This window comes from Carettochelys insculpta, chromosome 10 (genome assembly GCF_033958435.1).
Source record: "Carettochelys insculpta isolate YL-2023 chromosome 10, ASM3395843v1, whole genome shotgun sequence".
Taxonomy (NCBI): domain Eukaryota; kingdom Metazoa; phylum Chordata; order Testudines; family Carettochelyidae; genus Carettochelys; species Carettochelys insculpta.
Genome location: NC_134146.1, coordinates 5091613 through 5116812, shown reverse-complemented (window position 1 = coordinate 5116812; position 25200 = coordinate 5091613). Strand labels below are relative to the sequence as shown.

The 25200-nt window shown below is 44.9% G+C and overlaps 1 protein-coding gene across 5 annotated transcripts in view; it reads left to right on the top strand.

Annotated features, from left to right (window-relative positions):
• Positions 1-25200, top strand: part of ARMC8 (armadillo repeat containing 8) — a 138223-nt gene that overhangs the window by 33126 nt on the left and 79897 nt on the right. For 4 of the 5 annotated variants that reach the window (XM_075004059.1, XM_075004058.1, XM_075004057.1 and 1 more), the window contains 5 exons: positions 596-738; positions 843-940; positions 15258-15350; positions 19161-19220; positions 21527-21607. In XM_075004059.1, coding sequence (XP_074860160.1) covers positions 596-738; positions 843-940; positions 15258-15350; positions 19161-19220; positions 21527-21607 — 475 coding nt within the window. The remainder of the gene's footprint in view (positions 1-595; positions 739-842; positions 941-15257; positions 15351-19160; positions 19221-21526; positions 21608-25200) is intronic. The other variant, XM_075004061.1, reaches the window with a different exon arrangement.

Sequence of the window (25200 nt, the reverse complement as noted above, 5' to 3'; positions counted from 1 at the left end):
ATCTACTCTGACATTTATAGTTGTACTCATACCAGCATGGCTGTTGTAGGATGATTGTTTTACCCTTTTCTTGTGTGTTTCCTACCCACCAGGAGGAAGAGTATCTTTTATTTATTTATTTTTTTTTACATGGCAGGCTGTATTTGAAATTGATGTTGTGATTCTATGGGCTAAATATACCTCTGTAAATACAGTATGCTTTTGTTTATTATTAAAGGTGACCTTGACTATCTAGAAGATTCAGATGTCTAGGCATTTGGATAAACAGAAGTGTTTCAGGATACAACCTCACTAATCTAGAAATAGGGGAATAAAGGGAGTAATGCTGATGTTTGCTTAATGTGTTGCACTTTCAGTTTATTAGAACACCCGAAATTATTAAAACCACTTTATACATAACATAATTCTGAATTATTCTGATCTGCTGCACAAATACTAAGCTGTTTTTCCAGCTGGTGCTAGCAGGCTGATAATTTATTAGCAGGTGATCTGTAAACAGGGCTATATTGGAAGCACACTGTGGAGTTTTGATAACTTGGATTTTTGGGTTAGGAACATTTGGATAACTGGACTTATTCTGTATTTCTATTTACAGGTTGCTGTATTTGCTTCAGCAAGAAACCTCCAGCACGGAACTGAGAACCGAATGTGCAGTAGTGCTAGGAAGCCTTGCAATGGGCACAGAAAATAATGTCAAGTCTCTACTAGATTGCCATATTATCCCAATCTTATTGCAGGGTACATTTGTCTTTCATTTAATGCAGTATACGTTGGCAACTATTTCTACAACACTTGTGCTTTCAAGGAGCAAAAGGAATGAAACTATATGCGTATATTTACAGGATTGCTGTCACCAGAACTGAAGTTTATTGAAGCTTGCCTCCGATGTCTTCGTACCATTTTCACCAGCCCAGTAACTCCAGAGGAACTGTTGTACACAGTAAGTTTTAGGCTATGTATTTTACTCATGTATGGAACTTCTGTTCGTATAATGCAGCCTGTATTATGTGAGTGTGCTGTTGTTGTCATCTCTTTACGATATTACTAACACTATTGATATTTCATTCACATGCCTGAAGAGTCTAGATACTCTGACTTTGCAAACATAAATTTTTTGGCAAGAGGAGAGTCTGACTACTAATGCCCCTTGCATAACAATTAACTGAAAATTCTGTCTTTGTGGCCTATTTTTGTAGAAGATGAAATAATACAAATGGTTTGGTTTAATTAAAATATCACGGAAATTTAAATATTAATATATTAATTAAAATATCAGAGGAAAACAAACAAATGGCATCAAAGAATCATAATAATTAGAACTGGAAAAGACCTAGTGAGGTCTCATAAATCATGCAGGCAGTGTAGCATTTTCGTCTCTCCTAAATTTTAGATATTTTAATTAATTTGAATAATTTTAAATTTTAAATAAACCTAAATCTACAGTGTCACTTCCTTAATTTCTAGGAGAGAACAGAATTTATCTTGCAGACTCTTTCTGGCTCATATACCATCACAGCAAAATTCTCTCTTTGGTCTTACATGCCAGGCTAACTTAACAGGGTTTTCACTTAAGGGTGGAAAAAGGCCTCGTGTTTGTCCATAGTGTGAATTCAATATGACATTCCAGAGAAAATGAACATGGACCTCCTGTAATGCCATTTTTATAGTCACTTTTCAGTGTTGCCCCACATCATATGCTCTCAGTATACAGACAACACTGCATCCAAATCAGCAGTGGGCAATGGCTTTTGCAGTGGGTCCACTCCATGAATTTTGGGAAGTTGTCAGTGGCAGGCTCTGGGGCCTATGGGGAGAAGCTTGCAGGGGGCGTGTTAGAAATAGAGAGGGGCACGGTATGTGTGTGACACAGACTGACACATACTGTGTGCATGTGTGCACGTGACTGTGACACATACTGGGAGAGTATATGTATATAGTGACACTGAGGCAGTCCCACAGTATTTGGCACAGGGACCGAGAGCAAGCTGGCTGCTGGAGAAATCTTAGGAATAGTGCACTGCCTCTTTAAGAAGTGCTCATCTCAGTGCGACACTACACTATAAAGTTGAATTTAAGGCAGTTATCTGGATTTAACAACATAACTGTCTTCGCTGTAAATACCTTTAGCTCAATTTTAGGGAGTTTTATCGATGACATAACATCATCTAAAGTGGCTGAAAGTAGCCTCAAGTTCAAATTTAAAAGTTTGAATGAAGGCCAGTGTGGCAGTGCCATGTCTTTGAATCAAATTACTTAGCCTCCAGAGGTGTCCCGTATGTGTCTCACAATGCCCCACAGTCCTTCACAGCGACTGCTCCCATCTCTGTTTCTCTCCATGTACGCAGATATTAGGTAACAGGAAGCCGGTGAATTCGGTACTAGGAATCCCATGGCTGTGGGCTCATGCTTGTAAGAGAGGCTGAGAAACTTTTCCGTGCTATCAGCACTGTGAGCATATCTATCAATTAAAATATCCCCAACACAGAGTCTATGGTTCTGTGTCTACCTCTGTGCAAGCTGAGCACTTGGATAATTTTTTCTGCGCTGGCGCCAGTCCCTGCCCCACAGCACCACGTGGCAGTTAGGCTGCTTTGGGGGTCACGCTTGTATGAGAGGCTGAGAAACTTCTGCAGTTTACATTTGTACAGAGCCCCCCCCCCCCCCCCCAAACCTGTGGTTGCCATGCAGGCAGGGTCTTTCCTGCATCAAACCACATCATGTGGCTAGCCCCACACCCAATAAAAGGATGCATTTGCTGTTCAGTGCAGACCATGCTGATAGGCAGCACCATGTCCTGGCTTACGCGCAGTGAGGGCGCCAAGGGTGGGAAAGATTTTCAAGGGCTTGCTGCCACCTGGTGGGTAAGATTTTTGGAGGCTTGGAGCTACTGGGGGAACCATCTCAATGGCAGGCTCTGGGGCCTATGGGGAGAAGCTTGCAGGGGACGTTTTAGAAATAGAGCGAGGCATTGGAAGTATGTGACACAGACTGACAGTGTATGTGTGTGTGCGACTCTGGCACATACTGGGAGAGTATATGTATATAGTGACTCTGCCTGAGGCCATGGACCCCCCCGTCCAAAAATATTTTCGATGGGAGGGTAATGAAGGCAATGTAGTGTGGGAAGATGACATCACATACCCACGACCACTTGTGGGGCATTTTTTCCCATGCTGCACCAGTGAAAATACCCAGAATGCTACAAGGATGAAGGAACTGTGGGGTAGGTTCCCACAGTGCACTGCTGCAGCAGTTGATGTTTGCCAATTGAGTGTGGCAGCAATAAATTGACTTTGTGGAGAGGGAGAATATTCAGTCGATTGTATAAAACCCAGTGTTACAAAATCGATTTTAATGAATTTGAATTTATTTTGTAGTGTAGAGGTAGCCTCAGTCATCATTCGAAGCTGAGACTTGAACAGCTCTCCTGTGTGTTCCTCTCCCTGACCCCTGCTCTGCAGAGAGGTGGTAGAGGGGCAGAAGGGGATAGCAATCCCCTCTTGAAACCATCCCCACCACGCCACCTCTTTGCATAGATAGCAAGAGGGTCTTGGAAGCAGCTTGGCTTCAGGATGGAGGAAAGTGGGTGAAGGGGCAGTTTTTACAAATAACTGCATTCCTTAACAAACCAATTAAAAAGCCTAGAGCCTACAAGTCCACTCAGTTGTACTTCTTGTTCATACAGTCGGTAAGACAGACAAATTGTATTTATATTTATGGGAAATTAGAAGACTTACCCAGCATTGCTCAGGTCCTTCAGGGAAGAAAGTTGCAGGGTATGGCGGGGGGGTGCAGGAGTCAGGGCAGGGGGTTGGGAGGTGTGGAGAGGCTCAGGGCATGGTGGGGGCAGCTGGTGGTGCTTCTCCCTGCTCTGCAGCTCTCCAGGGCTGTCAGGGGTGCTAGCTTGCTCTCCCCTGTGATTTTTCTAGAGTATAACTAACCCTGCTCTTAGACCCCTCCCTTTATGTTTGATGAGAAACACTTACATTCTACACACATCCCATTGTCCTGGCACAACCAAACCTTCCCCTTGCTTTAAGATGTGATAAGCAGAAGCTGGATACCAATTTGGTGGACCTAGCCTCTTACTGTTTTGGCAACATTTTTGAGCAAACTGACTCATGGACAGATGTACAGACAGATGCACAAATTCTCTCATATATATATAGTGGATAATACTACTATCTGCTTGTTCTTTACAGCATCACATAAAAATGATGCTAGGCATTGGATGGCACTCTTGTGGCTGGCATTGCAAGGTATTTGCATGCCACTAACAGAAAGTGGTCTAATAAAAGATTACTTCACCCACTTGGTTTCTATAATATCTGGGGGACCAACGCAGCTACACTAACTTAGCAAACATGTTCCCAGAACTCATTTCAGCACTTTTAGGTCAAGATGAGAATTTGTTTTTCCCTTTGAGAAACCTGCCAAGGTAGTTGTCCAGATTTATTCATATTTTTCTTGCTGTAGATTTGTCAAGGCACTGGGTGTTGATATCCCACTTTCAACGGATGGAATGAGAACATAAAAAAACCCGTAGATATAAGAACTGTTTCTGGCTGAGCCCCCAGTATACTTTCCATCCCCGGCAGAAGCATCAGCATTTTCTAGTTAGGCATTTAACTGAATTTTTTTTTTTGACACTTTTTTACAAATGCGTATAACTACACAGCCAGTTGCATTCCTACATCAGATGTCAGGGGTTTGGGTTAATTTATTTTTTGTTCCTCCTTTGGAGCTCTGTGTGAGAAACATATGACCCATGCTGAACCGTCTGTTGCTGCTCCTTTTATAGATTAATAGATTCCAAGAGCTGAAGGGACCATTGTGACCATCTAGTCCAGTAGTGGGCAACTTGTAGTCCCTTGGGGTCCTACATGTGGCCCACAAGACATTTTGTTTACCATTACCCACATCAAGGCAGGGTTGCCAGATTTTGCTGGTTTCCACCCACAAAGTGACACACACACACACGCAAGCAAGGGCAGGTGAAGTGAGGTGTATGCTGATTGCACACAACCTTGTCTGTGAAAGCTATGCGTTCCCTCTGGATCCAATCAGAGGGCTCTGCTATGGTTCAATTAGCACATCCTGCAAATTCTAGGTATGCAAGCACAGTTAACAAAACTACCCTATCCTGGGAGGTCATCATGATTACAACAATCTTGTGGCCCACTGAGAAGGAGGACCATTCATGTGGCCCATTCATTAGCTTAAGTTGCCCATTGCTGATCTAGTCTGATGTCCAGGATAACAGACTATAGAACATTCTCAAATACTTCCTAGAGCAGATTGTGATGGAGTGGGGGGGGTGCATGTGTGAGTCAGGCTGGATGTCCCAGGCAAGCAGCAGCTCCCAGTGGCTAAGGATGACCCTGGGGCTACAACTGGCAGATAACACCTCTGCCTGAACAAAGAGCAGGGAGGAGCTGAGCTGGGTTTTGAATCGGGGGCGGCAGTTAGAGGCGAGGAGAAGGGAGAGCTGGAAGGCAGCCAGCCTGAGGAGGGGAAAGCTACACCCCAGAGGGGCACCCCTCGGGGTCTTCCCCCCAGGACAGGTTGGAAGGACTGTCTCTGGCTGCTATGCTGTTGCTTCTGTGAGAAACTGGACATCTGTTGCCTAATAAACCTGCTGTTGTACCTGCTGAGTGAGAGTCACTCCTGCCAGCGGACGGGGTGCAGTGCAGGGGGACCCCTGAACCCCATCACACTGGTGTCAGAAGTGGGATGCACTGCACCCACAGATGAGCTCCCAGCAGTGGCTGACTGAGCACCAGAGAAGGAAGGAGTCTCACAAGAGTCAGAGGGGGAACAGAGCCATTCCTGCAGCTGCTGCTGGTGAGTGGATACCCCGGGAAATAGCGGGGAGATGGATTATACCCGACTCCTGAAGGCAGAGCTAGCAGGGCTGTGCAGAGAGAGGGGCCTGACCGTGGGGAAGGCGACCAAGGCCCAGCTGATTGCCTAGCTGGAAGAGAATGACCGATCCGGGGGGGCAGAGCCTGTCCCGGCAGAAAGTGGCCGGTCAGCCTCGGGAAGCATTTCGGATTCTCCGACAGGAGCAGGGGCTCGACGCCGTCCGACAGACGCGGTGCCCACCAGGTCGCGCTCAGCTAGCGGTGGTCCATCGCGGGCAGAGTCCCCCGCCGCAGAGCTGAGACGGCTGGAACTCGAGGTGAAATTAAAGGAACTGGAGCACCAGGAACGGGAAAGAGAGCGTGTGAGCATGAGCGACAGGAACGAGAAAGAGAGCGTGAGCGCCAGGAACGGGAAAGAGAGCGTGAGCGTGAGCTCCAGGAACGGGAAAGAGAGCGTGAGCACGAGCGCCAGGAACGAGAAAGAGAGCGTGAGCACGAGTGCCAGCTACAAGAGAGACAGCGGGAGGAGAGAGAGCGAGAGCGGGAGCATGAGCAAACCATGGCAGAGGCGAGACACCAAGAGGCCCCAGCTGCGGTAAGCGGGGAGAGGGCCAGACGGCTCGGGGTGGCCAGTCACTTGGAGACGCGTGTGCTGGCCCAGTGTCAGGACACAGGGGACATGGACGAGTTCCTTACCGCCTTCGAGCGAGCCTGTGAGTTGCATGAGGTTCCCCCAGATGAGTGGCTCCGGCACCTCACCCCCTTGCTGGGCCGGAAGGGCGCAGCGGTGCTCAGCCAGCTGGTGGGGCTGCAGCCTGGGGACTATGAACGGTTCAAACAGGCCCTGCTGCATAAGTTCGGGCTGACTCCGGAGATGTACAAGAAGAAGTTCCAGGAGGCGCAGAAGAGGCCAGAGGAAACCCACATAGATACAACCGCCCGCCTGAAGCAATACTACCAGAAGTGGGCATTCGGAATGGGAGTCCAGTCCGTAGAGGACCTGATCGAGCTGGCGGTCGTGGAGCGATTCTACGAGATGTGCGCACCTGACCTGAGGGTGTGGCTCGTGGACCGGAAGCCGGGGGACTCACATGATGCAGGGAAACTGGCAGATGACTTCACAAACAGCCGGGCCAGGTTTGAAAGTGAGCCCCACAAGGAGAGGGAGTCTCGGAGAGAGAGGGAGTCCCGGAGGGAGAGGGAGTCCTGGAGAAACCGAGAATCTCAGAGAGACCGGTCCCTAACTGTACGACAGAGGGGACCACCTCTTGGGCAAGCCCAGGAAAGAGGGGCCAGCCACCCACCCCCCAGAGAGCCAAACAGAGCCCGGACAGAGCAGCCGGCCCGAGGGACACAACCAGACCCAGGCTGTTACCGCTGTGGGCGAAAGGGGCATAGAGCAGCCCAGTGCCCCAGGCTCCCAGACAGGTTGAGCAGGCCGGGGGGTCATGGAGTCAACTGGGTGGGGTCCCAGAAGTCAGAGGGGCTGGCGGCCAAGGCGGGTGGTGCTGACAATGGGCACTCGGATTGGGCCGAATCCGCCCCACAGACCAGCTCCTCAGGGGGACCAAATGCTCAGAGGCCAGTTTACAGAGTGGGGGCAGCGCTACCTCTGTGGAGCAAGTGTCTCAAACACCTCGAGGTAGACGGGGGAAAAAGGTCACGGGGTTCTGGGACACAGGCGCTGACGTGACGCTGGCCCGACCCGGGGTGGTGGCAGCGGGCTGCATGATACCCGATTCCCACCTGACGATAACAGGAATTGATGGGACCCCTTTCAAGGTGCCCATGGCGAGGGTGCACCTGAAATGGGGGAAGAAGGAAGGCCCCAAGGAAGTGGGCGTGCACAGCCATTTGCCGGCAGATGTACTGATGGGGGCTGACCTGGAGAACTGGCAAGGTGAACGCCCTCGTGCCCTGGTCCTGACCCGTAGCCAAAGAAAACGAGGGGTGCGCTCCCCAGATTCAGGGGTACAGGCCCAGCCAAAGCCACAGGGGCCAACCCTGAGAGAAAGGGGGCCCCCAAAAACCAGATCTCACAGGCCAGGGATGCTGGAGCCAGGCAGGGATGGGGAAGTAGCCTCCGCTCCTGCCCGAGCGGAAGAATTCCAGGCAGAGCAGCAGAGAGACCCCTCCTTGCAGAAGCTGAGGGAACTGGCCAGTCTCAGCCCAGCTCCGCAGCTGGGGGAGGGCTGCAGGGAGAGATTCCTGTGGGAAAAGGGATTCCTGTACCGGGAATGGGCTCCCAGACGCAAAGCGGAGCCATGGAAGGTCCAGAGGCAACTGGTGGTTCCCCAAAAGTACCGGCGCAGGCTGCTGTACCTAGCTCATGATGTCCCGCTCGCAGGACACCAGGGCATCCACCGCACCAGGAGAAGGTTGTTACAGAACTTTTTCTGGCCAGGGATCTTTGCAGCTGTCCGTCTGTATTGCCTGTCCTGCGATCCCTGCCAGAGGATGGGGAAGAGCCGGGACAAGGGGAAAGCTGCCTTGAGGCCACTGCCCATCATAGAGGAGCCTTTCCAGAAAGTGGCTATAGACATAGTGGGCCCCTTCAGCAAGGCAACGCGTTCGGGGAAGAAATATATTTTGGTAGTGGTAGATTTTGCCACGCGATACCCAGAAGCAGTGGCCTTGACCTCTATCGACGCTGACACCGTGGCAGATGCACTGCTGTCCATTTTCAGCAGAGTGGGGTTCCCCAAGGAGGTCCTCACAGATCAGGGGTCCAACTTCATGTCGGCCCTACTGCAAAGCTTGTGGGACAAGTGTGGGGTCCGGCACACCTGGGCCACAGCCTACCACCCGCAGACCAATGGGCTGGTGGAGAGGTTCAATGGGACTCTGAAGCAGATGCTGAGAACCTTCATGAATCAATACCCCCATGACTGGGACAAGTACTTACCCCACCTGCTGTTTGCATACAGGGAGGTGCCCCAGGAATCCACGGGGTTCTCCCCGTTTGAGCTGCTGTATGGAAGGAGGGTACGGGGACCCTTGGACTTGCTCAGAGAAGAGTGGGAGGGGACGGCCTCCCCTGAAGGGGAGTCAGTGGTACAGTATGTACTGACCTTCCGGGAAAAACTCACCGAGCTCATGGGCCTGGCCAGGGAGAACCTCTCCATGGCCCAAAGGAAGCAAAAGGTCTGGTATGACCGTAACGCCAGGGCCCGAGCCTATGCCACCGGGGATCAAGTGATGGTCCTTATACCTGTGCGGCGGAACAAGCTGCAAGCGGCCTGGGATGGGCCCTTCAAGGTCGTCAAACAGCTAAATGACGTGAATTATGTGGTGGAACTGTCGAACCGGGCCCACAGCCACCGGGTCTATCATGTGAACATGATGAAACCTTACTGGGACAGGCAGAACTTGGTGCTGGCCGTGTGCAGACACTGGGAGGGGCAGGGGGAAGATCCCTTGGTGGATTTACTCACAAGGACTGGAGCCGGCTCCTTGCTGGAGTCTATTCCCCTCTCAGACCAGCTGACCCCTGCCCAGCAGACGGAGATCAAGGAGGTGCTGCATTCGCATCAACAGCTGTTCTCGGACAGACCCGGACGCACTGACCTGGCTGTCCACCGAATAGAGACAGGCACCCACGCCCCTATCAAGTGTGTGCCATTCAGAGCCACAGGGAGGACGGCTCAGGACATAGAGCGGGAGGTTGAAGACATGCTGGCTCTGGGGGTGATCCAACCCTCGTCCAGCCCCTGGGCCTCTCCCGTGGTGTTAGTCCCTAAAAAAGATGGGTCTGTTCGGTTTTGTGTGGACTATCGCAAGCTTAACGCCATCACTGTCTCGGACGCCTACCCCATGCCCAGGCCTGATGACCTTTTAGACAAGCTGGGGGGAGCCCGTTACCTCACCACCATAGACCTCACCAAGGGGTACTGGCAAGTGCCATTAGACCAAGATGCCCGGCTGAAGTCGGCTTTCATCACTCCTGTGGGGCTCTACGAGTTCTTGGTCCTGCCCTTCGGCCTCAAGGGGGCACCCGCTACCTTCCAGCGTCTGGTGGACCAGCTACTGAAGGGGATGGAGAGCTTTGCCCTGGCTTACATGGACGACATTTGCATCTTCAGCCAGACGTGGGAGGACCATGTGTCCCAGGTCAAGCAGGTGCTGGACCGACTCCAGAAGGCTGGTCTGACTATCAAGGCAGGGAAGTGCAAGGTGGGAATGGCTGAGGTGACCTACCTGGGCCACAAGGTGGGCAGCGGCTGCTTAAAGCCAGAGCCAGCTAAAGTGGAGGCTGTCAGAGATTGGCCAACACCCCAGACTAAGAAGCAGGTCCAGGCCTTCATTGGGATGGCGGGGTACTACCGGAGGTTTGTGCCCCACTTTAGCTCCATCGCAGCCCCCCTCACGGAGCTGTGTAAAAAGGGAAAGCCTGACAAGGTGGTTTGGACCGAGCAGTGCCAAGAGGCCCTCTGCGCGCTGAAGGAGGCTCTGGTCAGGGCCCCAGTGCTGGCAAATCCAGACTTCAACAAGCCCTTCCTGGTGTTCACCGATGCCTCGGACGTGGGGCTGGGGGCGGTGCTAATGCAGGTGACTGACAAAGGGGAGAAACACCCCATTGTGTACCTGAGTAAGAAGCTGCTGCCCCGGGAGCAGAGCTACGCGGCCATAGAGAAGGAATGTCTGGCCATGGTGTGGGCGCTGGGGAAGCTGCAGCCGTACCTGTTTGGACGGCGTTTCACCGTGTACACCGATCACTCACCCCTGACCTGGCTGCATCACATGAAAGGGGCCAACGCCAAGCTCCTGCGGTGGAGTCTGCTCCTGCAGGACTACGACATGGAGGTGGTCCACGTCAAGGGGAGCAACAACACCATAGCCGATGCCCTGTCACGCAGGGAGGGCCCCGAACTTCCCCAGGTCACTGGCTAAGTGACCCCGCTCAGTGCGGTCTGGAAGGGGGGAAAGATGTGATGGAGTGGGGGGGGTGCATGTGTGAGTCAGGCTGGATGTCCCAGGCAAGCAGCAGCTCCCAGTGGCTAAGGATGACCCTGGGGCTACAACTGGCAGATAACACCTCTGCCTGAACAAAGAGCAGGGAGAAGCTGAGCTGGGTTTTGAATCGGGGGCGGCAGTTAGAGGCGAGGAGAAGGGAGAGCTGGAAGGCAGCCAGCCTGAGGAGGGGAAAGCTACACCCCAGAGGGGCACCCCTCGGGGTCTTCCCCCCAGGACAGGTTGGAAGGACTGTCTCTGGCTGCTATGCTGTTGCTTCTGTGAAAAACTGAACATCTGTTGCCTAATAAACCTGCTGTTGTACCTGCTAAGTGAGAGTCACTCCTGCCAGCGGACGGGGTGCAGTGCAGGGGGACCCCTAAACCCCATCACACAGATCTTTTAGAATACTCATCCAATCTTGATCTAAACCTTGCCAGTCAGGGACAATGCACCTCAATCCTTGGTTAATTCTTTTAGTGATTCGTTACTCTCACTGATAAAAATCCATACCTTATTTTCAGTACGAATTTTTGTTGGTTCAACTTCCAGGCATTGGTTCACTTATTTCTCTCTCTGCTGGAAAGAAGAGCCAATTATTAAATATTTTTTCCTCATATAGGGACGTAGATTGAACTCAAGTCGCTTCTTAACCTTCTCTTTTTAAAATAAATAGAGTGATCTCCTTCACTCTGTCACTGTATGACATGTTTTCTACCCCTTTTGTCATTCTCTTGAGTCCTCTCCAGTTTATCAGCATCCTTCTTGAATTGTGGGCACCAGAACCAGCACTGTATTCCAGCAGTTGTTGAACCAGTGCTCAATGCAGAGGTGAAATAAAATAGCCACTATTCCAGCTCATGATTCCCTGTTTGTCCAGCCAAGGCTCACATTAATCCTTGGGCCACAGCATCTAAGTGGAGCTCATGTTCAGCTGATTCTCTATCGCAACCTTCAAGCCATTTTCAGTTACTGCTTCCAAGAAGAGAGTCCCTTCCTGTAAACACAGCTTACATTCTTTCTTGCTGAACTTACACACTTGCATTTAGTCATATTAAAACACACAGGCTACAGTTACACTGAGGTTTCTGTTTTGGGATACATTTGTATCCTGAAATAGAAAACCCACGGCCAAACTCAGCTATTTCGAGCTTGGTATTTTGTTTCCACTATCCCTTGTCATGAGGAGGACAGTGGGAAGTTTGAAATGGACACCTATTTCAAACTTCAGTGCTGTGTGGCTGGCACAGAGTTTGAAATAAATCACCTTGAAATAACATAATGCAATTTGCACAATGCAAATTGCACAAGTTATTTTGAGATAGGCATACTGTTTTCTTGTACCCAGCTAACAAAGTGGTCCAAAATTGCTCTAAACAAGTGATCTGTCCTCTTCATTCTTTACTGCTCCTCTAATGTTTGCAGCTAACAAGCTTTCATCAGTGACTTCATTTTCTTTAAGGTCATTGATAAAAATGTTAAGAAGCAGAGAGCCAAGAACCAATCCCTGCAGGACCTCAGTATGAATGCAGCTACTTAACTTTGAAAACTCTCAGACAATTCTTAACCAAATTAATGTGTGCCATATCGATATTTTTCTAGCTTTTAACCAAAACATCACAGATTGCCAACTCAAATGTTTTACAGAAGTCAGTCTATTAAATCAACACCATTACCTTTTCCCTGACACAGAAAAGTCAGCTAATGTGTCCTTCTGTTGCTTGGAATCTTACATCACCAAAACTGAGTGAAAGATGGGAGGATATGATTTTGATCTATTTACATGTTATATAAAGCTATTGAATGAAAACGCATTGAAGGCTAAGGAATGAAAAACTTGAGTTTTTTCAACTAAAAGAAAAGTTACTTGGGGCTTTCAACCCTCTTGATTCCTTAGCAGAATTGTAGCCCCAGGCAAAAGTCCTCCTGAGAGCAAGCCCGCAGATAACAGTAATCAGATCTTTGTTTTGGTTGCTACTCCTTTTGGATGTTGCTGCTCTTCACTTGTCAGTTTGCTTACATGGTAGCAAGCTCACGTGTAGAGAGCCTTGCAAATCTGCAGATATTTGCTTTGTCAATGGTATCTGCATACATGGATGTGGATATTTGTAGCTCATTTTCTGAGGTTGTGGAGACCAATTTTGTGTCCATGAAGTGCTCTACTCGTGTGTGGCAGGGAGAACTATACTGCATCTCATTCTTGGCTGAAACTTTGAGCACTGTTGCGAACCTGCTGGCACTCAGGGATTTATAGTCATACAGTTGGGCTTTCTTTTCCTGGGGCTGAAAGAAACTGTGACTGAATAAGATGACTGGGGGAGACAAGCAGCACCATCTCCACATTCCAAAACCCTCCAGCTTTCCCCACTTTCGGAGTAGCTGGCAAGAAGGAACTGAGAGGGGGCAGGGCGGGTGGTTCATATATTGGCTCCACTCCAGTGGTCACTGCACCAACCCTATGGCTATGAGCTAGGACAAAAAGTTTCCAGCGACTGGGCGTGTACCAGTGCACACCCCAACTTGGAATGGCCTTGAGCAACACATCTTGAATACCAGTTACAGAACAGGTAACTGTCTTTTCCTACTATTACTTCTGTCAGTTGAACCATAGCAGCATTTTAATTTGATGCAGAGGGAGCGTGTCGCTATCACAGTCAATGTTGCATGCAATCAGCATGCACCTAACTTTGCATGCCTTTGCTTTATTTGCATGTTGTGTTAGTAATACCAATAGGAAAAAACTACATGAATGAAAACCAATCTGGCAAACCTGCATGTGGACAATGGTAAACAAAATGTCTCTCAGGACACACAGAGAACTCTAATAGGCTGCAGGTGGACCAGAAGCCACAGATTGCTCACCACTGTTCCAGGGAGTTGAATAAGGTCCCATAACAAATGCTTACACTTTCCTGCAATTCAATAGAAGGAAGTAGAGACAGAAATTTTTTAGTTATTTCCTTTGCTGGCCTTTTCTCAGAACCCCTTTTTGTATGTCTGTGTCCTGTTCTTGATAAGAAGAGAGGAGTAGATGTCTAACAATATCTAGGAACCTAAAACTGAGTGTTTCCTAACAGGGCATTTCATACCATCCAAGAATCTGTTCATTTAAGGTTTTTCCTATTTTAATACTCTATACCAGGGTTTCCCAAACTTTACATAGTTGGAATCTGGTTTTTTTGCTACCTTTTTTGTGGCCCAAAAATATAAATGCATATGAAAAAAACAGTTAATGAAAAATGAATATATTTTCACTGTTTATTATTGCTTGTTCACAGTAATAATAGTACATAAGTGCCTAATTTATTGTTATTACCTTAATTACAATTTAACCAGTAGAATTTTAACAGGAAAATATGAAATGTACCAAATTAATAAGATTGTGCATGATAATTTGTATGTTTTCTAAGGACTGGTATTTTTTTTTCCAACGACCAGTACTGGGCTATGGACAACACTTTGGGAAGCGCTGCTCTATGCAAATAGTGAGAGAACAGGGCAGATTTGTTGGGGTCACATTGTTCTTTAAAGTTGTAGAAGTTTTAAATTTTTAATAGAATTTTGCTTTGCTAGTGCACAAGTGAGACTCAGGCACTGGCAGCATAAACCTGTCTCCAATTACTGTTCCTTTTGCTATTGACATAACAGACGGAGTAGTTAGAAAACAGTATCCTAAAAACATACTCTCTGGGCTTGTCTACACTACCACCCTCCTTCGAAGGGAGGATGTTGGGAGTTTAATAAAGAAGTGCTGTGCTGCATATGCAGCACTTCGTTAAGCAAATTCCTCCCCTCCCCCTGCACCCAGCGGCAACTTCGAAGTTCTAAACTTCAAAGTACCTTGAGGGGGGCATTTAGGGATCTGGGGCAAATAGAGTTTAAAAATAAATCTGTCGGGAAGGTGATAGATCATTCTGTGAGTGCAGGGGACTGGACTTGATGACCTCTCGTGGTGCCGTCCAGCTCTATGAGAGAGGTATATCTCCACTCTCTTCATTCCCTTTGGCTCAGAATTAAGCGGTAACCAATTGTAAGGTAAGTAAATTATTCTGTGTACAGAAGGCTGCTGAGGGATTTTTGTCTCAAAGGCACAGAGCTTTTTACTCCATGTTTTTGCTGGCAATGGCAGGTTGTTGTGAGCAGAATTCCTCTTTTCCTTTGCCCTATGACTTCTCACTGTTACTTTTTGCAGGGATTTTCAGGGACACATAACTTGAATATGGGAACATTGCTTTTGATGGTAATTTGGCACCAAGCTGTGGTATTCTTTGAAAATCACTCCTACGGTCCTTTTTCTTGGTGCATTTTCACCAAGTTCCCTGTTCTAGGCTTGAATACAGACTATTGAAAAGTTTAGGGTGCATCTTGTTAGTTACAAATTGCTGACTAATGGTGCTGAAACTTTTAGTTTTAATGCTGTTTTCTTTTCTGACTTGTTTCTAGGATGCTGCAGTTATCCCCCACCTCATGGCACTGCTTAGTAGGTCTCGATATACACAAGAATACATATGTCAGATCTTCTCACATTGCTGCAAAGTAAGGAAAGAGAATAAATATTCTTCACAAGGGTTCTTGTGCTTCTGCCATTTTGAAACTATATTGACTTCTATGGCTGGAACAAGAGGACAATAAAGACTGAGTCTCCTCCCCTGTCCCCCTCCCCACATTTGCTTATGGTGTTTTGGGGATTGTAAGTAGATATAATTCTTTGACACAGTAAAGTATGCAACTAATAAGTATTTTGGGTTTATTAGAAATAGTATGTTAAAAATTCATTGCCACCATGACTATATTGAGGAGTTCAGTTTTTCTTGTTGCTCTGCTTTGGAAATGTATTGACTCAACCTCTTATTAAGACAAGCCATTTTGTACCCATGATACCCATGTATTGTAGAAGATTATAGACCAAGGAAAAGTGTTGTTATATTTAAACTGTACTTTTCTTTCTTAGTTCATGTACAGGTAGAGTGCATAATTACTCATGGAATTGCAATTTCGGTTTAATTAAACTGAGAATTAAAGTATCATTAGTAATTAATTCTAATTCATTTAGCAAAAGTATCAGATATGTCAGGAAAACTGTAGTGAGTGAATTCAGCTATGCCCTCTCTAATATGATGAACATTTTGCCCTGCTTTGTAACACTGGCCAACTTTTCTGTGTCATAAGTATTGAATTAACTAAACCAAACTTCTGTAGCCAGTATACTATGTTCACTTAATTGAAAACAATTGGGACAGTTAGTTTACCAAGAATATTTTGAAAACTTTCCATTTTACAGAAAAAATTTAAAAATCTTTAAAAAAAAATTTTACATGAAATTAATGAAATAATGAACTAGTAGGGCACACTGAATATATGAGTATGAATGATCGAAAATACAAATAAGTAACATTAAGTCTATGTCTACGCTAGCCAAAAACTTTGAAACGGCCATGCAAATGGCCATTTCGAAGTTTACTAATGAAGTGCTGAAATACATATTCAGCGCTTCATTAGTATGCGGGCGGCTGCAAAACTTCGAAATTGACGCGGCTCGCTGCCACATGGCTCGTCCAGATGGGGCTCCTTTTCTAAAGGACCCCACCTACTTCGAAGTCCCTTTATATAGGGGAGCCGCGTCAATTTCAAAGTGCCGCGGCCACCCACATGCTAATGAAGCGCTGAATATGTATTTCAGCACTTCATTAGTAAACTTTGAAATGGCCATTTGCATGGCCGTTTCAAAGTTTTTGGCTAGTGTAGACACGGCCTAAATGTAATAGTTGACCATAAAATAAATCCCAGAATTGTAACAAGAAAACATACTGTTTTAGAATAGATAAAGGGATCAAATCATACAAAGGGAAAGAGACTCAGAATTTTTATCCCTTTAGGTTTTCTGAAGCTATGCTTTTCCAGATAAACAGACTTTGCATGGGAAACTTTAAAATAATTTTTTTCTTCTTAGCTGCTTTATTCCATGGGTACAAGATCTTGTGACCAAGACAAAGAGTTTACTACTGTACCTTTAGAGATGATACCAGACAGTTGATATGTGAGAGTCTAACATACTTGCAAGTGAGAACCTGTTTTTCTGTCTTGTACATATAGGCAGATAGAAAACACTCAGGAAAGTTTCAATATGCCTGTGGCAGTGGATAGTTCTGAGCTTGTTTAATGAAAGCTACTATCTTCCCTTGAACAGATTTATGTGCTGGAGAGAATCTTTCTCATTGATTTCTCTGGGGAAAACACGTCACAATGAATACTGGTTTTAGGTAAGCTTCAACATGTATTGTTGGTTATTGTGCTTCAATGTATTTTTTCTTTTGTTTATTTTCTAGGCAGGTGATCTAGAATTTGTGAAGATAACTGACATCCTACTCCCCTTAAGAACCAGTTTTCCTGTGAAGGGTTCCCCACTTCCTCTTTCCTGGGCAGAAGGTCAGCTCAGGTCTCAGGAGGCTTCGGGGCCTATCAATTTCTTTTTCTCTTTCCCACCTCAAATTTCATGAACAATTGCATACATTTTCCTTACACAGAAAAATCATTACTCAGTATGTTTTCATACTTCCTTTTGTTTACGGCACATCCTTTACTTTTTTTACTGAGAGTTCTGCACTAAAAATTTTTTGTGGCAATGACTGGCAGAATGACAACTCTGGAGAGATTTTTGGATGGACATGAAGAGGAATGCTGGTTCTCAGGGCAGGTGGGAGGCCTGTTCTTTACATATAAGTCTTGGACACCACCTGCCTATAAAATAAACAAAATGAAGTTAATTGAAAACCAAACTACAATAATGCACAAAGCATTGTAAAATGCATGTTGAAACTTACCTTGAAAGGGCATATGGGGTTGAGATCTCTCTGTTACAGATAATCTGTTTTCAGGGAAGATTGCATAAGTGATGAAGCTTTATTACTACTTTAATTGTCAAAGTGAGCTTTTATTTTTGAAAAGCCTATTGTGTTTGGTGCATGATTGTATGATACCAAAATTTAGAAGATTAGCAATGGAAATTTCATTTGACTATAATTGCTTTTACTGGGTAAATAACATCTCAATCAGCTATTCAAAATAAATGAACTTCACAGGCTTATGTCCTAGCTAAATCCCTGTAAACCTTATTCTAATGATGTAAGTTGGCCTTAGTAGTTTGTAGGCTTTGTGCTGAACCTCTGCACAAGAGTCTGTTGCATCTAAAGGTGTTTTTAATGCCCTTTTTGAAAGTAGTCATCATTAATTGTTACCTGGTTCTTTTGAATTTCATATGAAATAAGCTATGCTATTTTTTGAAAATCAACTTCTTTATAACGAACTGTAAGTAATGAACAAAAAGTAGTAAGGAGCTGTGATTTATGTTCTTCAAATGGTATGTCCTAGGAGGACTTAAAGTTGAAATACCTTGACACTGTGGAGGATAGGCATAGTATGATTAAGAAAGGTCTTGGAACTCCCCCATTGTGCTCGAAGGACTTGTCTGTGCTAGGGCATGGTAATCAGTCCGAGCAGGGAATAGCAATGAGGTGCTGTGATGCACAGGCAGCACCTCATTAGGCTAATTCTTGCTGCAGGAACTTTGAAGTTATCAACTTTGAAGGGCCAGCAAGCCGTGTAGCCACGGGCACTTTGAAGTACCTGCAGAACTTCGAAGTGTCCTTACTTCCAAAAGGAGTAGGGGCACTTCCAAGTTGCTCAAAGTGCCTGTGGCTACACAGCTTGCTGGCACTTAGAAGTTGCTATCTTTGAAGTTCCTGTGGTGAGAATTAGCCGGATGAGGTGCTGCCTGTGCATCGCAGCACCTCATTGCTATTTCCCGCTCAGGCTGATTACCATGCCCCCTTCAAAGAAGCGGGCTAGTGTAGACAAGCCCAAAGAGTAGCAAAAGCAATTACCCATCCTTGACTCAGTGTCTGAGATACCTGTAATTAAAAATGCGTTATAGTGTACAATCACATTCTTCAAATGTCTAGAGTTAAAACAACTATTGTTGAATAAGCTTGTCAATAAAGGTCTTAAATGTGGTCTATTAATAGTCAGATTTTCAACGATTTATATACATCTATTAAGCATCCATGATTTGTCCAAGGAAACACTGTAAATGCATGTCCAAATGGAATATTTTTTTGCATGCTTGTCTAGTTGTGCAGCTAACTCGCCATGAATGCACACAAATAACTCACTTCTGTATTCATGGTAGCATTTACCCACAACAAATTAGATGCTTCTCTTTGAAAATCTGGCATATTTGAACTAGGCAAATGATAAATACATCACGTTACAGAAACATGTTAAGCCAAAGCAATTCTTGACTTCATTTTCACTCATTTCCCCTCCCATCTTTTAATATCTCTTCTTCAGCTTCGACACTGGCATAGCTGCGGCTTTAAATCATCGCCTCAGCCACTTCTATGTGCCAATGTAAGTGTTTTTCTGCAGCCAAAAGTGGTATTTTAATTGCATTTTTAATAGGAAGTTGTCAGTGTTTAACAGCTGAAGTGTCTTGAAGCATCAGATATGTTATATTGAAAAGCAATTTTCATAGTTGTTCTGGAAGGAGATAATTGTTTTTCATAATTCCTTTTAAAAATTAGCTTTTAATGACTCAGCAGATTGAAAATGAAACGTCTCTACTATTGTTACATGCACAGAGGTGCATAGGATTACTCATGTGTGCCAAGTTGGTTTAAATATGAAAGAGAATACTGAAATTTTCATTCTGGAAGGAGGGCCATTAGCATTTAAGTTGCAAATCAATCAAGAAAAACCCAGTAGTGTTTTGCAGGTCACATTTGGTGTTTCCTGCCTTCATCAGTGACATTGCTACAGAAGCTGTGAACACAGCAGACAGCGTACCATGAAGGGAGCTCCAGAGCAGATATTGGGTTTACTTATTGTATTATAAGGTGCAAGGCACTGAAGTTCTTTGGCAGGAATTATGGAGTTGTTGGTGTCTCGTGCAGGCACTGCTGGTGACACTATTTAGACATTTAACTCTGTGGGCCAAAATCTGACTGTTAAGCACTTGCAAAGGGAGTACTAGTCCCTTTATCCTCCAAGATAGGGATTGTGCACTAGCCCGACAAATATAGAGGATGATGAGTTTGGTGTTCTAGGGGCCATAGAGTTGTTCCACAGGAATGGGTCTGTGGCGATATTGAAAGGGGTAGGGAGTTTGTGAGATGACTGGGGCGCCTGCCCTTTTCTCCCCTTGCAAAAACTAAGCAGAGACCATTATAGTCTCAAGGGCACAGCAGCTCCTTCAAACAGCAAAGACATCCCCTGTGCTACGTCTACACTAGAGGGTTTTGTCGGAAAAACAAAACCTGTGGAGCATTGAGATTCCCAAGACTGTCTGTTGACAGTAAGTCAACAGGATGCAGCACTTTTGTAGACAGCTGCACCCCACTCACCATGAGGAAGAACACCTCTGTTGACAGAAATCTGTTAAAAAAGCCAGGCTTGGATGTTCCAGGCGGCCTTCTGTTGACAGACAGGGCTTCCAGGACACTGGGCAGCCCTGTCTGCTGTGTTTCTGGTTGGCCATTTTGCCAGTAGAGCAGCCGGACAGTCCGGCCGCTCTCTGTTGACAGAGTGGCTCACTCTTGCAATCTGCTTGTCAGTTTGGCTGTGATCTATCAACAGAATTTTTGTTGGAAGATATCTTCCAACACAAACTTCTGTCAGCAAATCCCTTCACTCTAGATGTACCTCTGGAGCAGGGAGGAGTCTGTTAGAGTTATGCCTTTTTCCTCCAGACATCTTCAGTCTGAGTCCTGTCCCATCCCATCTCCATCTCTGTTGTGAAGTTGCCAGCTGGATCCGCAGTTTGGGGGTGCTCTGGCCCTTGAAGCTGGGTTGTCATGGGAGGAGGCAGTAGGAGTAGGGTTGAGTCATATGCTCACTGATTACTTAGCAGTGATTGAAACTGCTGATGGTGGGTGGTTCCCTCAGGGTTGCATTTCTTCTTTGCCTCTGTTGAGCCTGCTCAGACCACAGAGATCTTGAGACCTTTGTACTGTAGAGGAGACAAGGGTCAGTATTTGGACTTGAGTTTATTTCAAACAAAGTTTTTGAAAACTGAACAATGTTTTAACACTTCAGACACTTACTTTTACTAACTCTAAGTGCTTAAATGTAGGCCTGGTGAGCTGTCTTTACAGTTCATATATTTGAAATTTTTTAATATAGATTTCATGTGTAGGAGTTGATAGTGCAGGAGTGAGACCTAGTCTCCCAACGCTGTCAGTTGATGCACATTCCTATCTGGGAATATCTTTAGAACTGGTTGCTTGCTGTCTTTTCAGGGGCTGTTGTTGTTGACAGTGCACGGGATTAGCAATGGAAGAGGCATTGCAGATTAAGAATTTTATACAATATTGCAAAGACTGAAACAGTATTTTGCCAGTAGCCCTAGATCACATATGAAAGATAAAATCCCCATTGTCAATTATTGTAAAACTCTTCCTTCATCAATGAAAATTAACTTCACTGATCTCTCAGTTTTGGTGTTTCTTTCCTAGAATGAGAGAGAAATTCGCTACCAATAAATAGTTCAGGCTCAATGGCTGTAACAGTTAGCTTCAGCTGGTAAACTAGAACACTTCAAATGTACAAAGCAAAGAATGGCAGGAAAATGTGCTTTTTAGTACCTACTGAAGTTGTGGTTGACAGGAAGCCTCTTCCACATTGTTTTAAGAATAAAAACTCCTTTTTTTCCTTTATAGGGTCCAGATCATCAGACAATATTGTTTAACCATGGTGCAGTTCAGAATATTGCTCACCTTTTAAGTTCCACATCCTACAAAGTAAGGCATTAAAACTGCTTGAGATTTTGTTTTTCATCAGCTGTAAAAGCAATCTATAATAATGTACACATGTGCACAAAAAAGTAGATTTTTTTTGTAGATTTTGTACGCTACGTAGAAATACATAGAAATCTGCCACAACATACCTGGGTGCTTTACAAAGTTAAAATACCAGGAATTGAAATAGAGCTTGATTTAGAGGCAAGCAGCCATTCAGTCAAACCAAAGAAAATAAGCAAATCTTAGACATTGTCAAGAAAGAGCTGGAGAAAAGGGAAGTGTAGATGAGCTGACCTGGCTAGAAATAAATCATGTATGTTTTGCAAATTTGAGATCTTGGCTGAAGAGACTTGAATGTGGTTTTTATTCCACCATATGCTTTGGAATCTGCACTCCACCATACTTATTCGAGTCTGAAATCCATCATGGATGGTTCCAGTACCAAGGAAGAGTGCTTGCTTTATTGCATTTCATAGGCTTGAAGCGGTATTTCTGGGATGACATCATGCTGTATGACTTGGGATTTGGTTGCAGTGGTGGGATTCCTACTCTAATGACTATTTGCTAACAATCTAAAATTAAATGTTTGATGTATGATACCAGGAGAGAGACTGCCGAGAGGGAAATTGGCAAAACTGCATACCTGAGCATGCAAGCTGATGCATACATGTTCCATGTCAGACTTTGAGAATTTGGTCCCTAGGGCTAACAGATAAGTAAATACATAGTTTAAACTATGTCGGCATATGCTGGTGGAAAACATGGCTGTGGATTCAAGTCAGTGCCATGACCTTGTGATGGCTAATCAAGTAGAAAAGGTACATCTTACACAAATAATTAAGCTTGAAAAATATCGCCTTATATAAACTTTCAGAATGAATCTTTGAAAAGTTATTTTACTGTTTTTTTTTTCAGTTACTACATTGACATATATTTAATGCTATGTTTATTTCTTGGGGTGGGACTGTATCTTTTTGTTCACAGGCCCATATAGCTATACAGGCCAGAAGAGATCTTTATAATCATCCAGTTTGATCTCCTGTATAGTAGGCCATACAATTTCATCCACTGGCTTCCTGCATCTATCACAATAAGGCTGCTCTAGCCTTTTACAAAGATCCAGTCTTGATTTAAAATTCCGAATAGTGGAGAATTTGCCACATCTCTTGGATTTTCTGGTTAGTTACGTGAGTGCTTAAAATTAATATCGTATTTCTAGTCTTAACTCTGATGACTTCAGTTTCCAGTCACTAGATCTTTTCATCCTTTTACTTTTAGCAGTCAGAGACATCTGTCCAGTTTCATCTTTGTGCCTAGGCAATTATGGACCATAGTCAAATAATCTTTTAATCTTCAACATAAGTACTTGAGCTACTTTAGTTTTTTTTTATTGTATGGCTGGCTTTCCAGACCATGAATCATTCTTTAATTTTACTCTGAGCCCTTTCCAGTTTTTCAACATCCTTTTTGAAGTTTGGACACCAGAACTGGATAAAGTTCAACATGCCCTCCCCCCCTTGCCCAGGTCATGAGGGTTACAGTCTTGAAAACCCCACAGTAAGGGAATTTGTGATAGAGGAGCTTAAGACTCTGTGGGGAAAAATAGGATTATGGGAATGGCGATCAAGAGGAAATGTATGAAAGCCCTTAAAATATTTTTTACATCCCCTAAAATCAAACCGAAAGACAGCACACTAAAAAAAGTGAATGTAAATGACATTTTACACATCTTAAATACTAGTGTGGTATTAAGTAAATCAAACTATGTACAGAAACTTTGATCTTGAGATGACGCTTTCATAAATGATGTGTGCCATTGTTAGGTGAGGCTTGAGCTGACTTAGCAGCCCCTTGACCCATTTTTTATGCCATTGCATGATGGTTGAGGGGAGAGCTCTTGTGGAGTGCCCTTCTCTACGATTTGAAGAAAGCATGAAATGTATTTAGGCTGACTCATCCTTTTACAAAGGTCTTTTTGCTCTCGGAGTGGTCGTAGCAATTCGTTGAAGCCTTGTCTATTGGTCAAGCTTTGCTCCATGAAGGGAACAATTTCCATCACCAGTCTGGTTTGAAATTTGGCGCAAAAAAATGTTAAGATTAGCTAGAATTAGCTGTGGTTTTGGTTCTCAAATCCTCCTACTGTTCACTTTCATCATTACTAAATGTTACTGTGAGTTCTTGCAGGTCTTTCTTAACTCCTGAGAGCAAGAATCAAGCAGGTTGGCAACTTCATGAGACTCCATTCCATCAAAACCTCCCTGCCCAAACATTTTGCAGTCACTACAATTTTTTTAATTTCATCCTCAGCTGGAGGAACACCAGTGAAATTGTTCACTGTCTCCTTCCAAAGTTTCCACCGCACATAATTAAGGGTAGACTGTCTGTCTTATGTCATCCAGTGATTCTTTTATTTTGGTTATTTCAGTTGTGATGGTGTACCCATCATTCACATCTTTCACCATAAGTTGTGGATTTTTTCAGTGATCTCTTTGATGTGGTCGCATGTGCATCCGGTGTAATAACTCTTGAACATTTTTATTATACTGTGATCCATGGGTTGAAGGAGTGAGGTTGTGACAGAGAAGAGGAAGATGACCTCAGCATTAGGGTGAGCCAACAGTAATGAGTCCAGGTGCATTGACAGGGTGCATTGTGCAGAATCATCAACACTTTAACTGCCAATTGTTTTGTTGTTTGGTAATGTTCAACTTCAGGAACAAAGCAACCAGTTCAAAAAAAGTGCAGCAGTTACTCACACTTTTCTATTAGCTCACCAGAAAACAGGAAGATGATTTTTATTATTTTCCTTAAGAACACATGGATTAAGGGCTCAGTAAAGAAGCATAGGTTTTATCATGTGATCACCTGAAATGTTTGCTCCAAATAAGATGATTAAGCCGTCCTTTGCTCCCTTAAATCCTGGAGCCGATCTCTCTTCTGTTGAAAGAAACGTGTTCAGGCATACACTTCCAAAACAGGCTGGTCTTGTCTGCATTCAAAACGTGCTTTGGCAAATAGCCCTTCTGCTCAATCAGTTTCTTGATATAGTCAAGAACCTGAGCTGCTGCTTCGTGATTGGCCAATGTTGCCTCCCCTACCCACTTCACGATATGCAGGTTATAGCACTTTCTAAACTTATCAAACCTGCCCTTTCTGGGCTAGGACTTTCCTGCATCTCCCTCTGCAATTTCAGTGCGTTGTTTGTAAATTCATTTGGCTTTATTGCAAATGTGTGTACTAAGAAAGAGGTAGCCCTGTTAGTCTGTATTCTAACAAAACAAAACAGCAGTCATGAAGCTCTTTAAAGACTAGCAAAATGATTTATTAGGTGATGAGTTTTCATGGGACAGACTCACTTCTTCAGATCAGTAGCATTTCCAGTAGAGACTGACAATTATATAGTACAGAGGTCTAAAAAAATGCAATAAAAACTGACAAACCAAGTACATAGAACTGAAAGAAGGGGGTGGGGGATGTTAAGTGTCTTACCTGAGATAAGTGTCAGAGAGGTAGCCATGTTAGTCTGTAGCTTCAAGAACAACAAGAAGTCCTGTGGCACCTTATAGACTAAGCATGAGTATAAGCTTTCATGG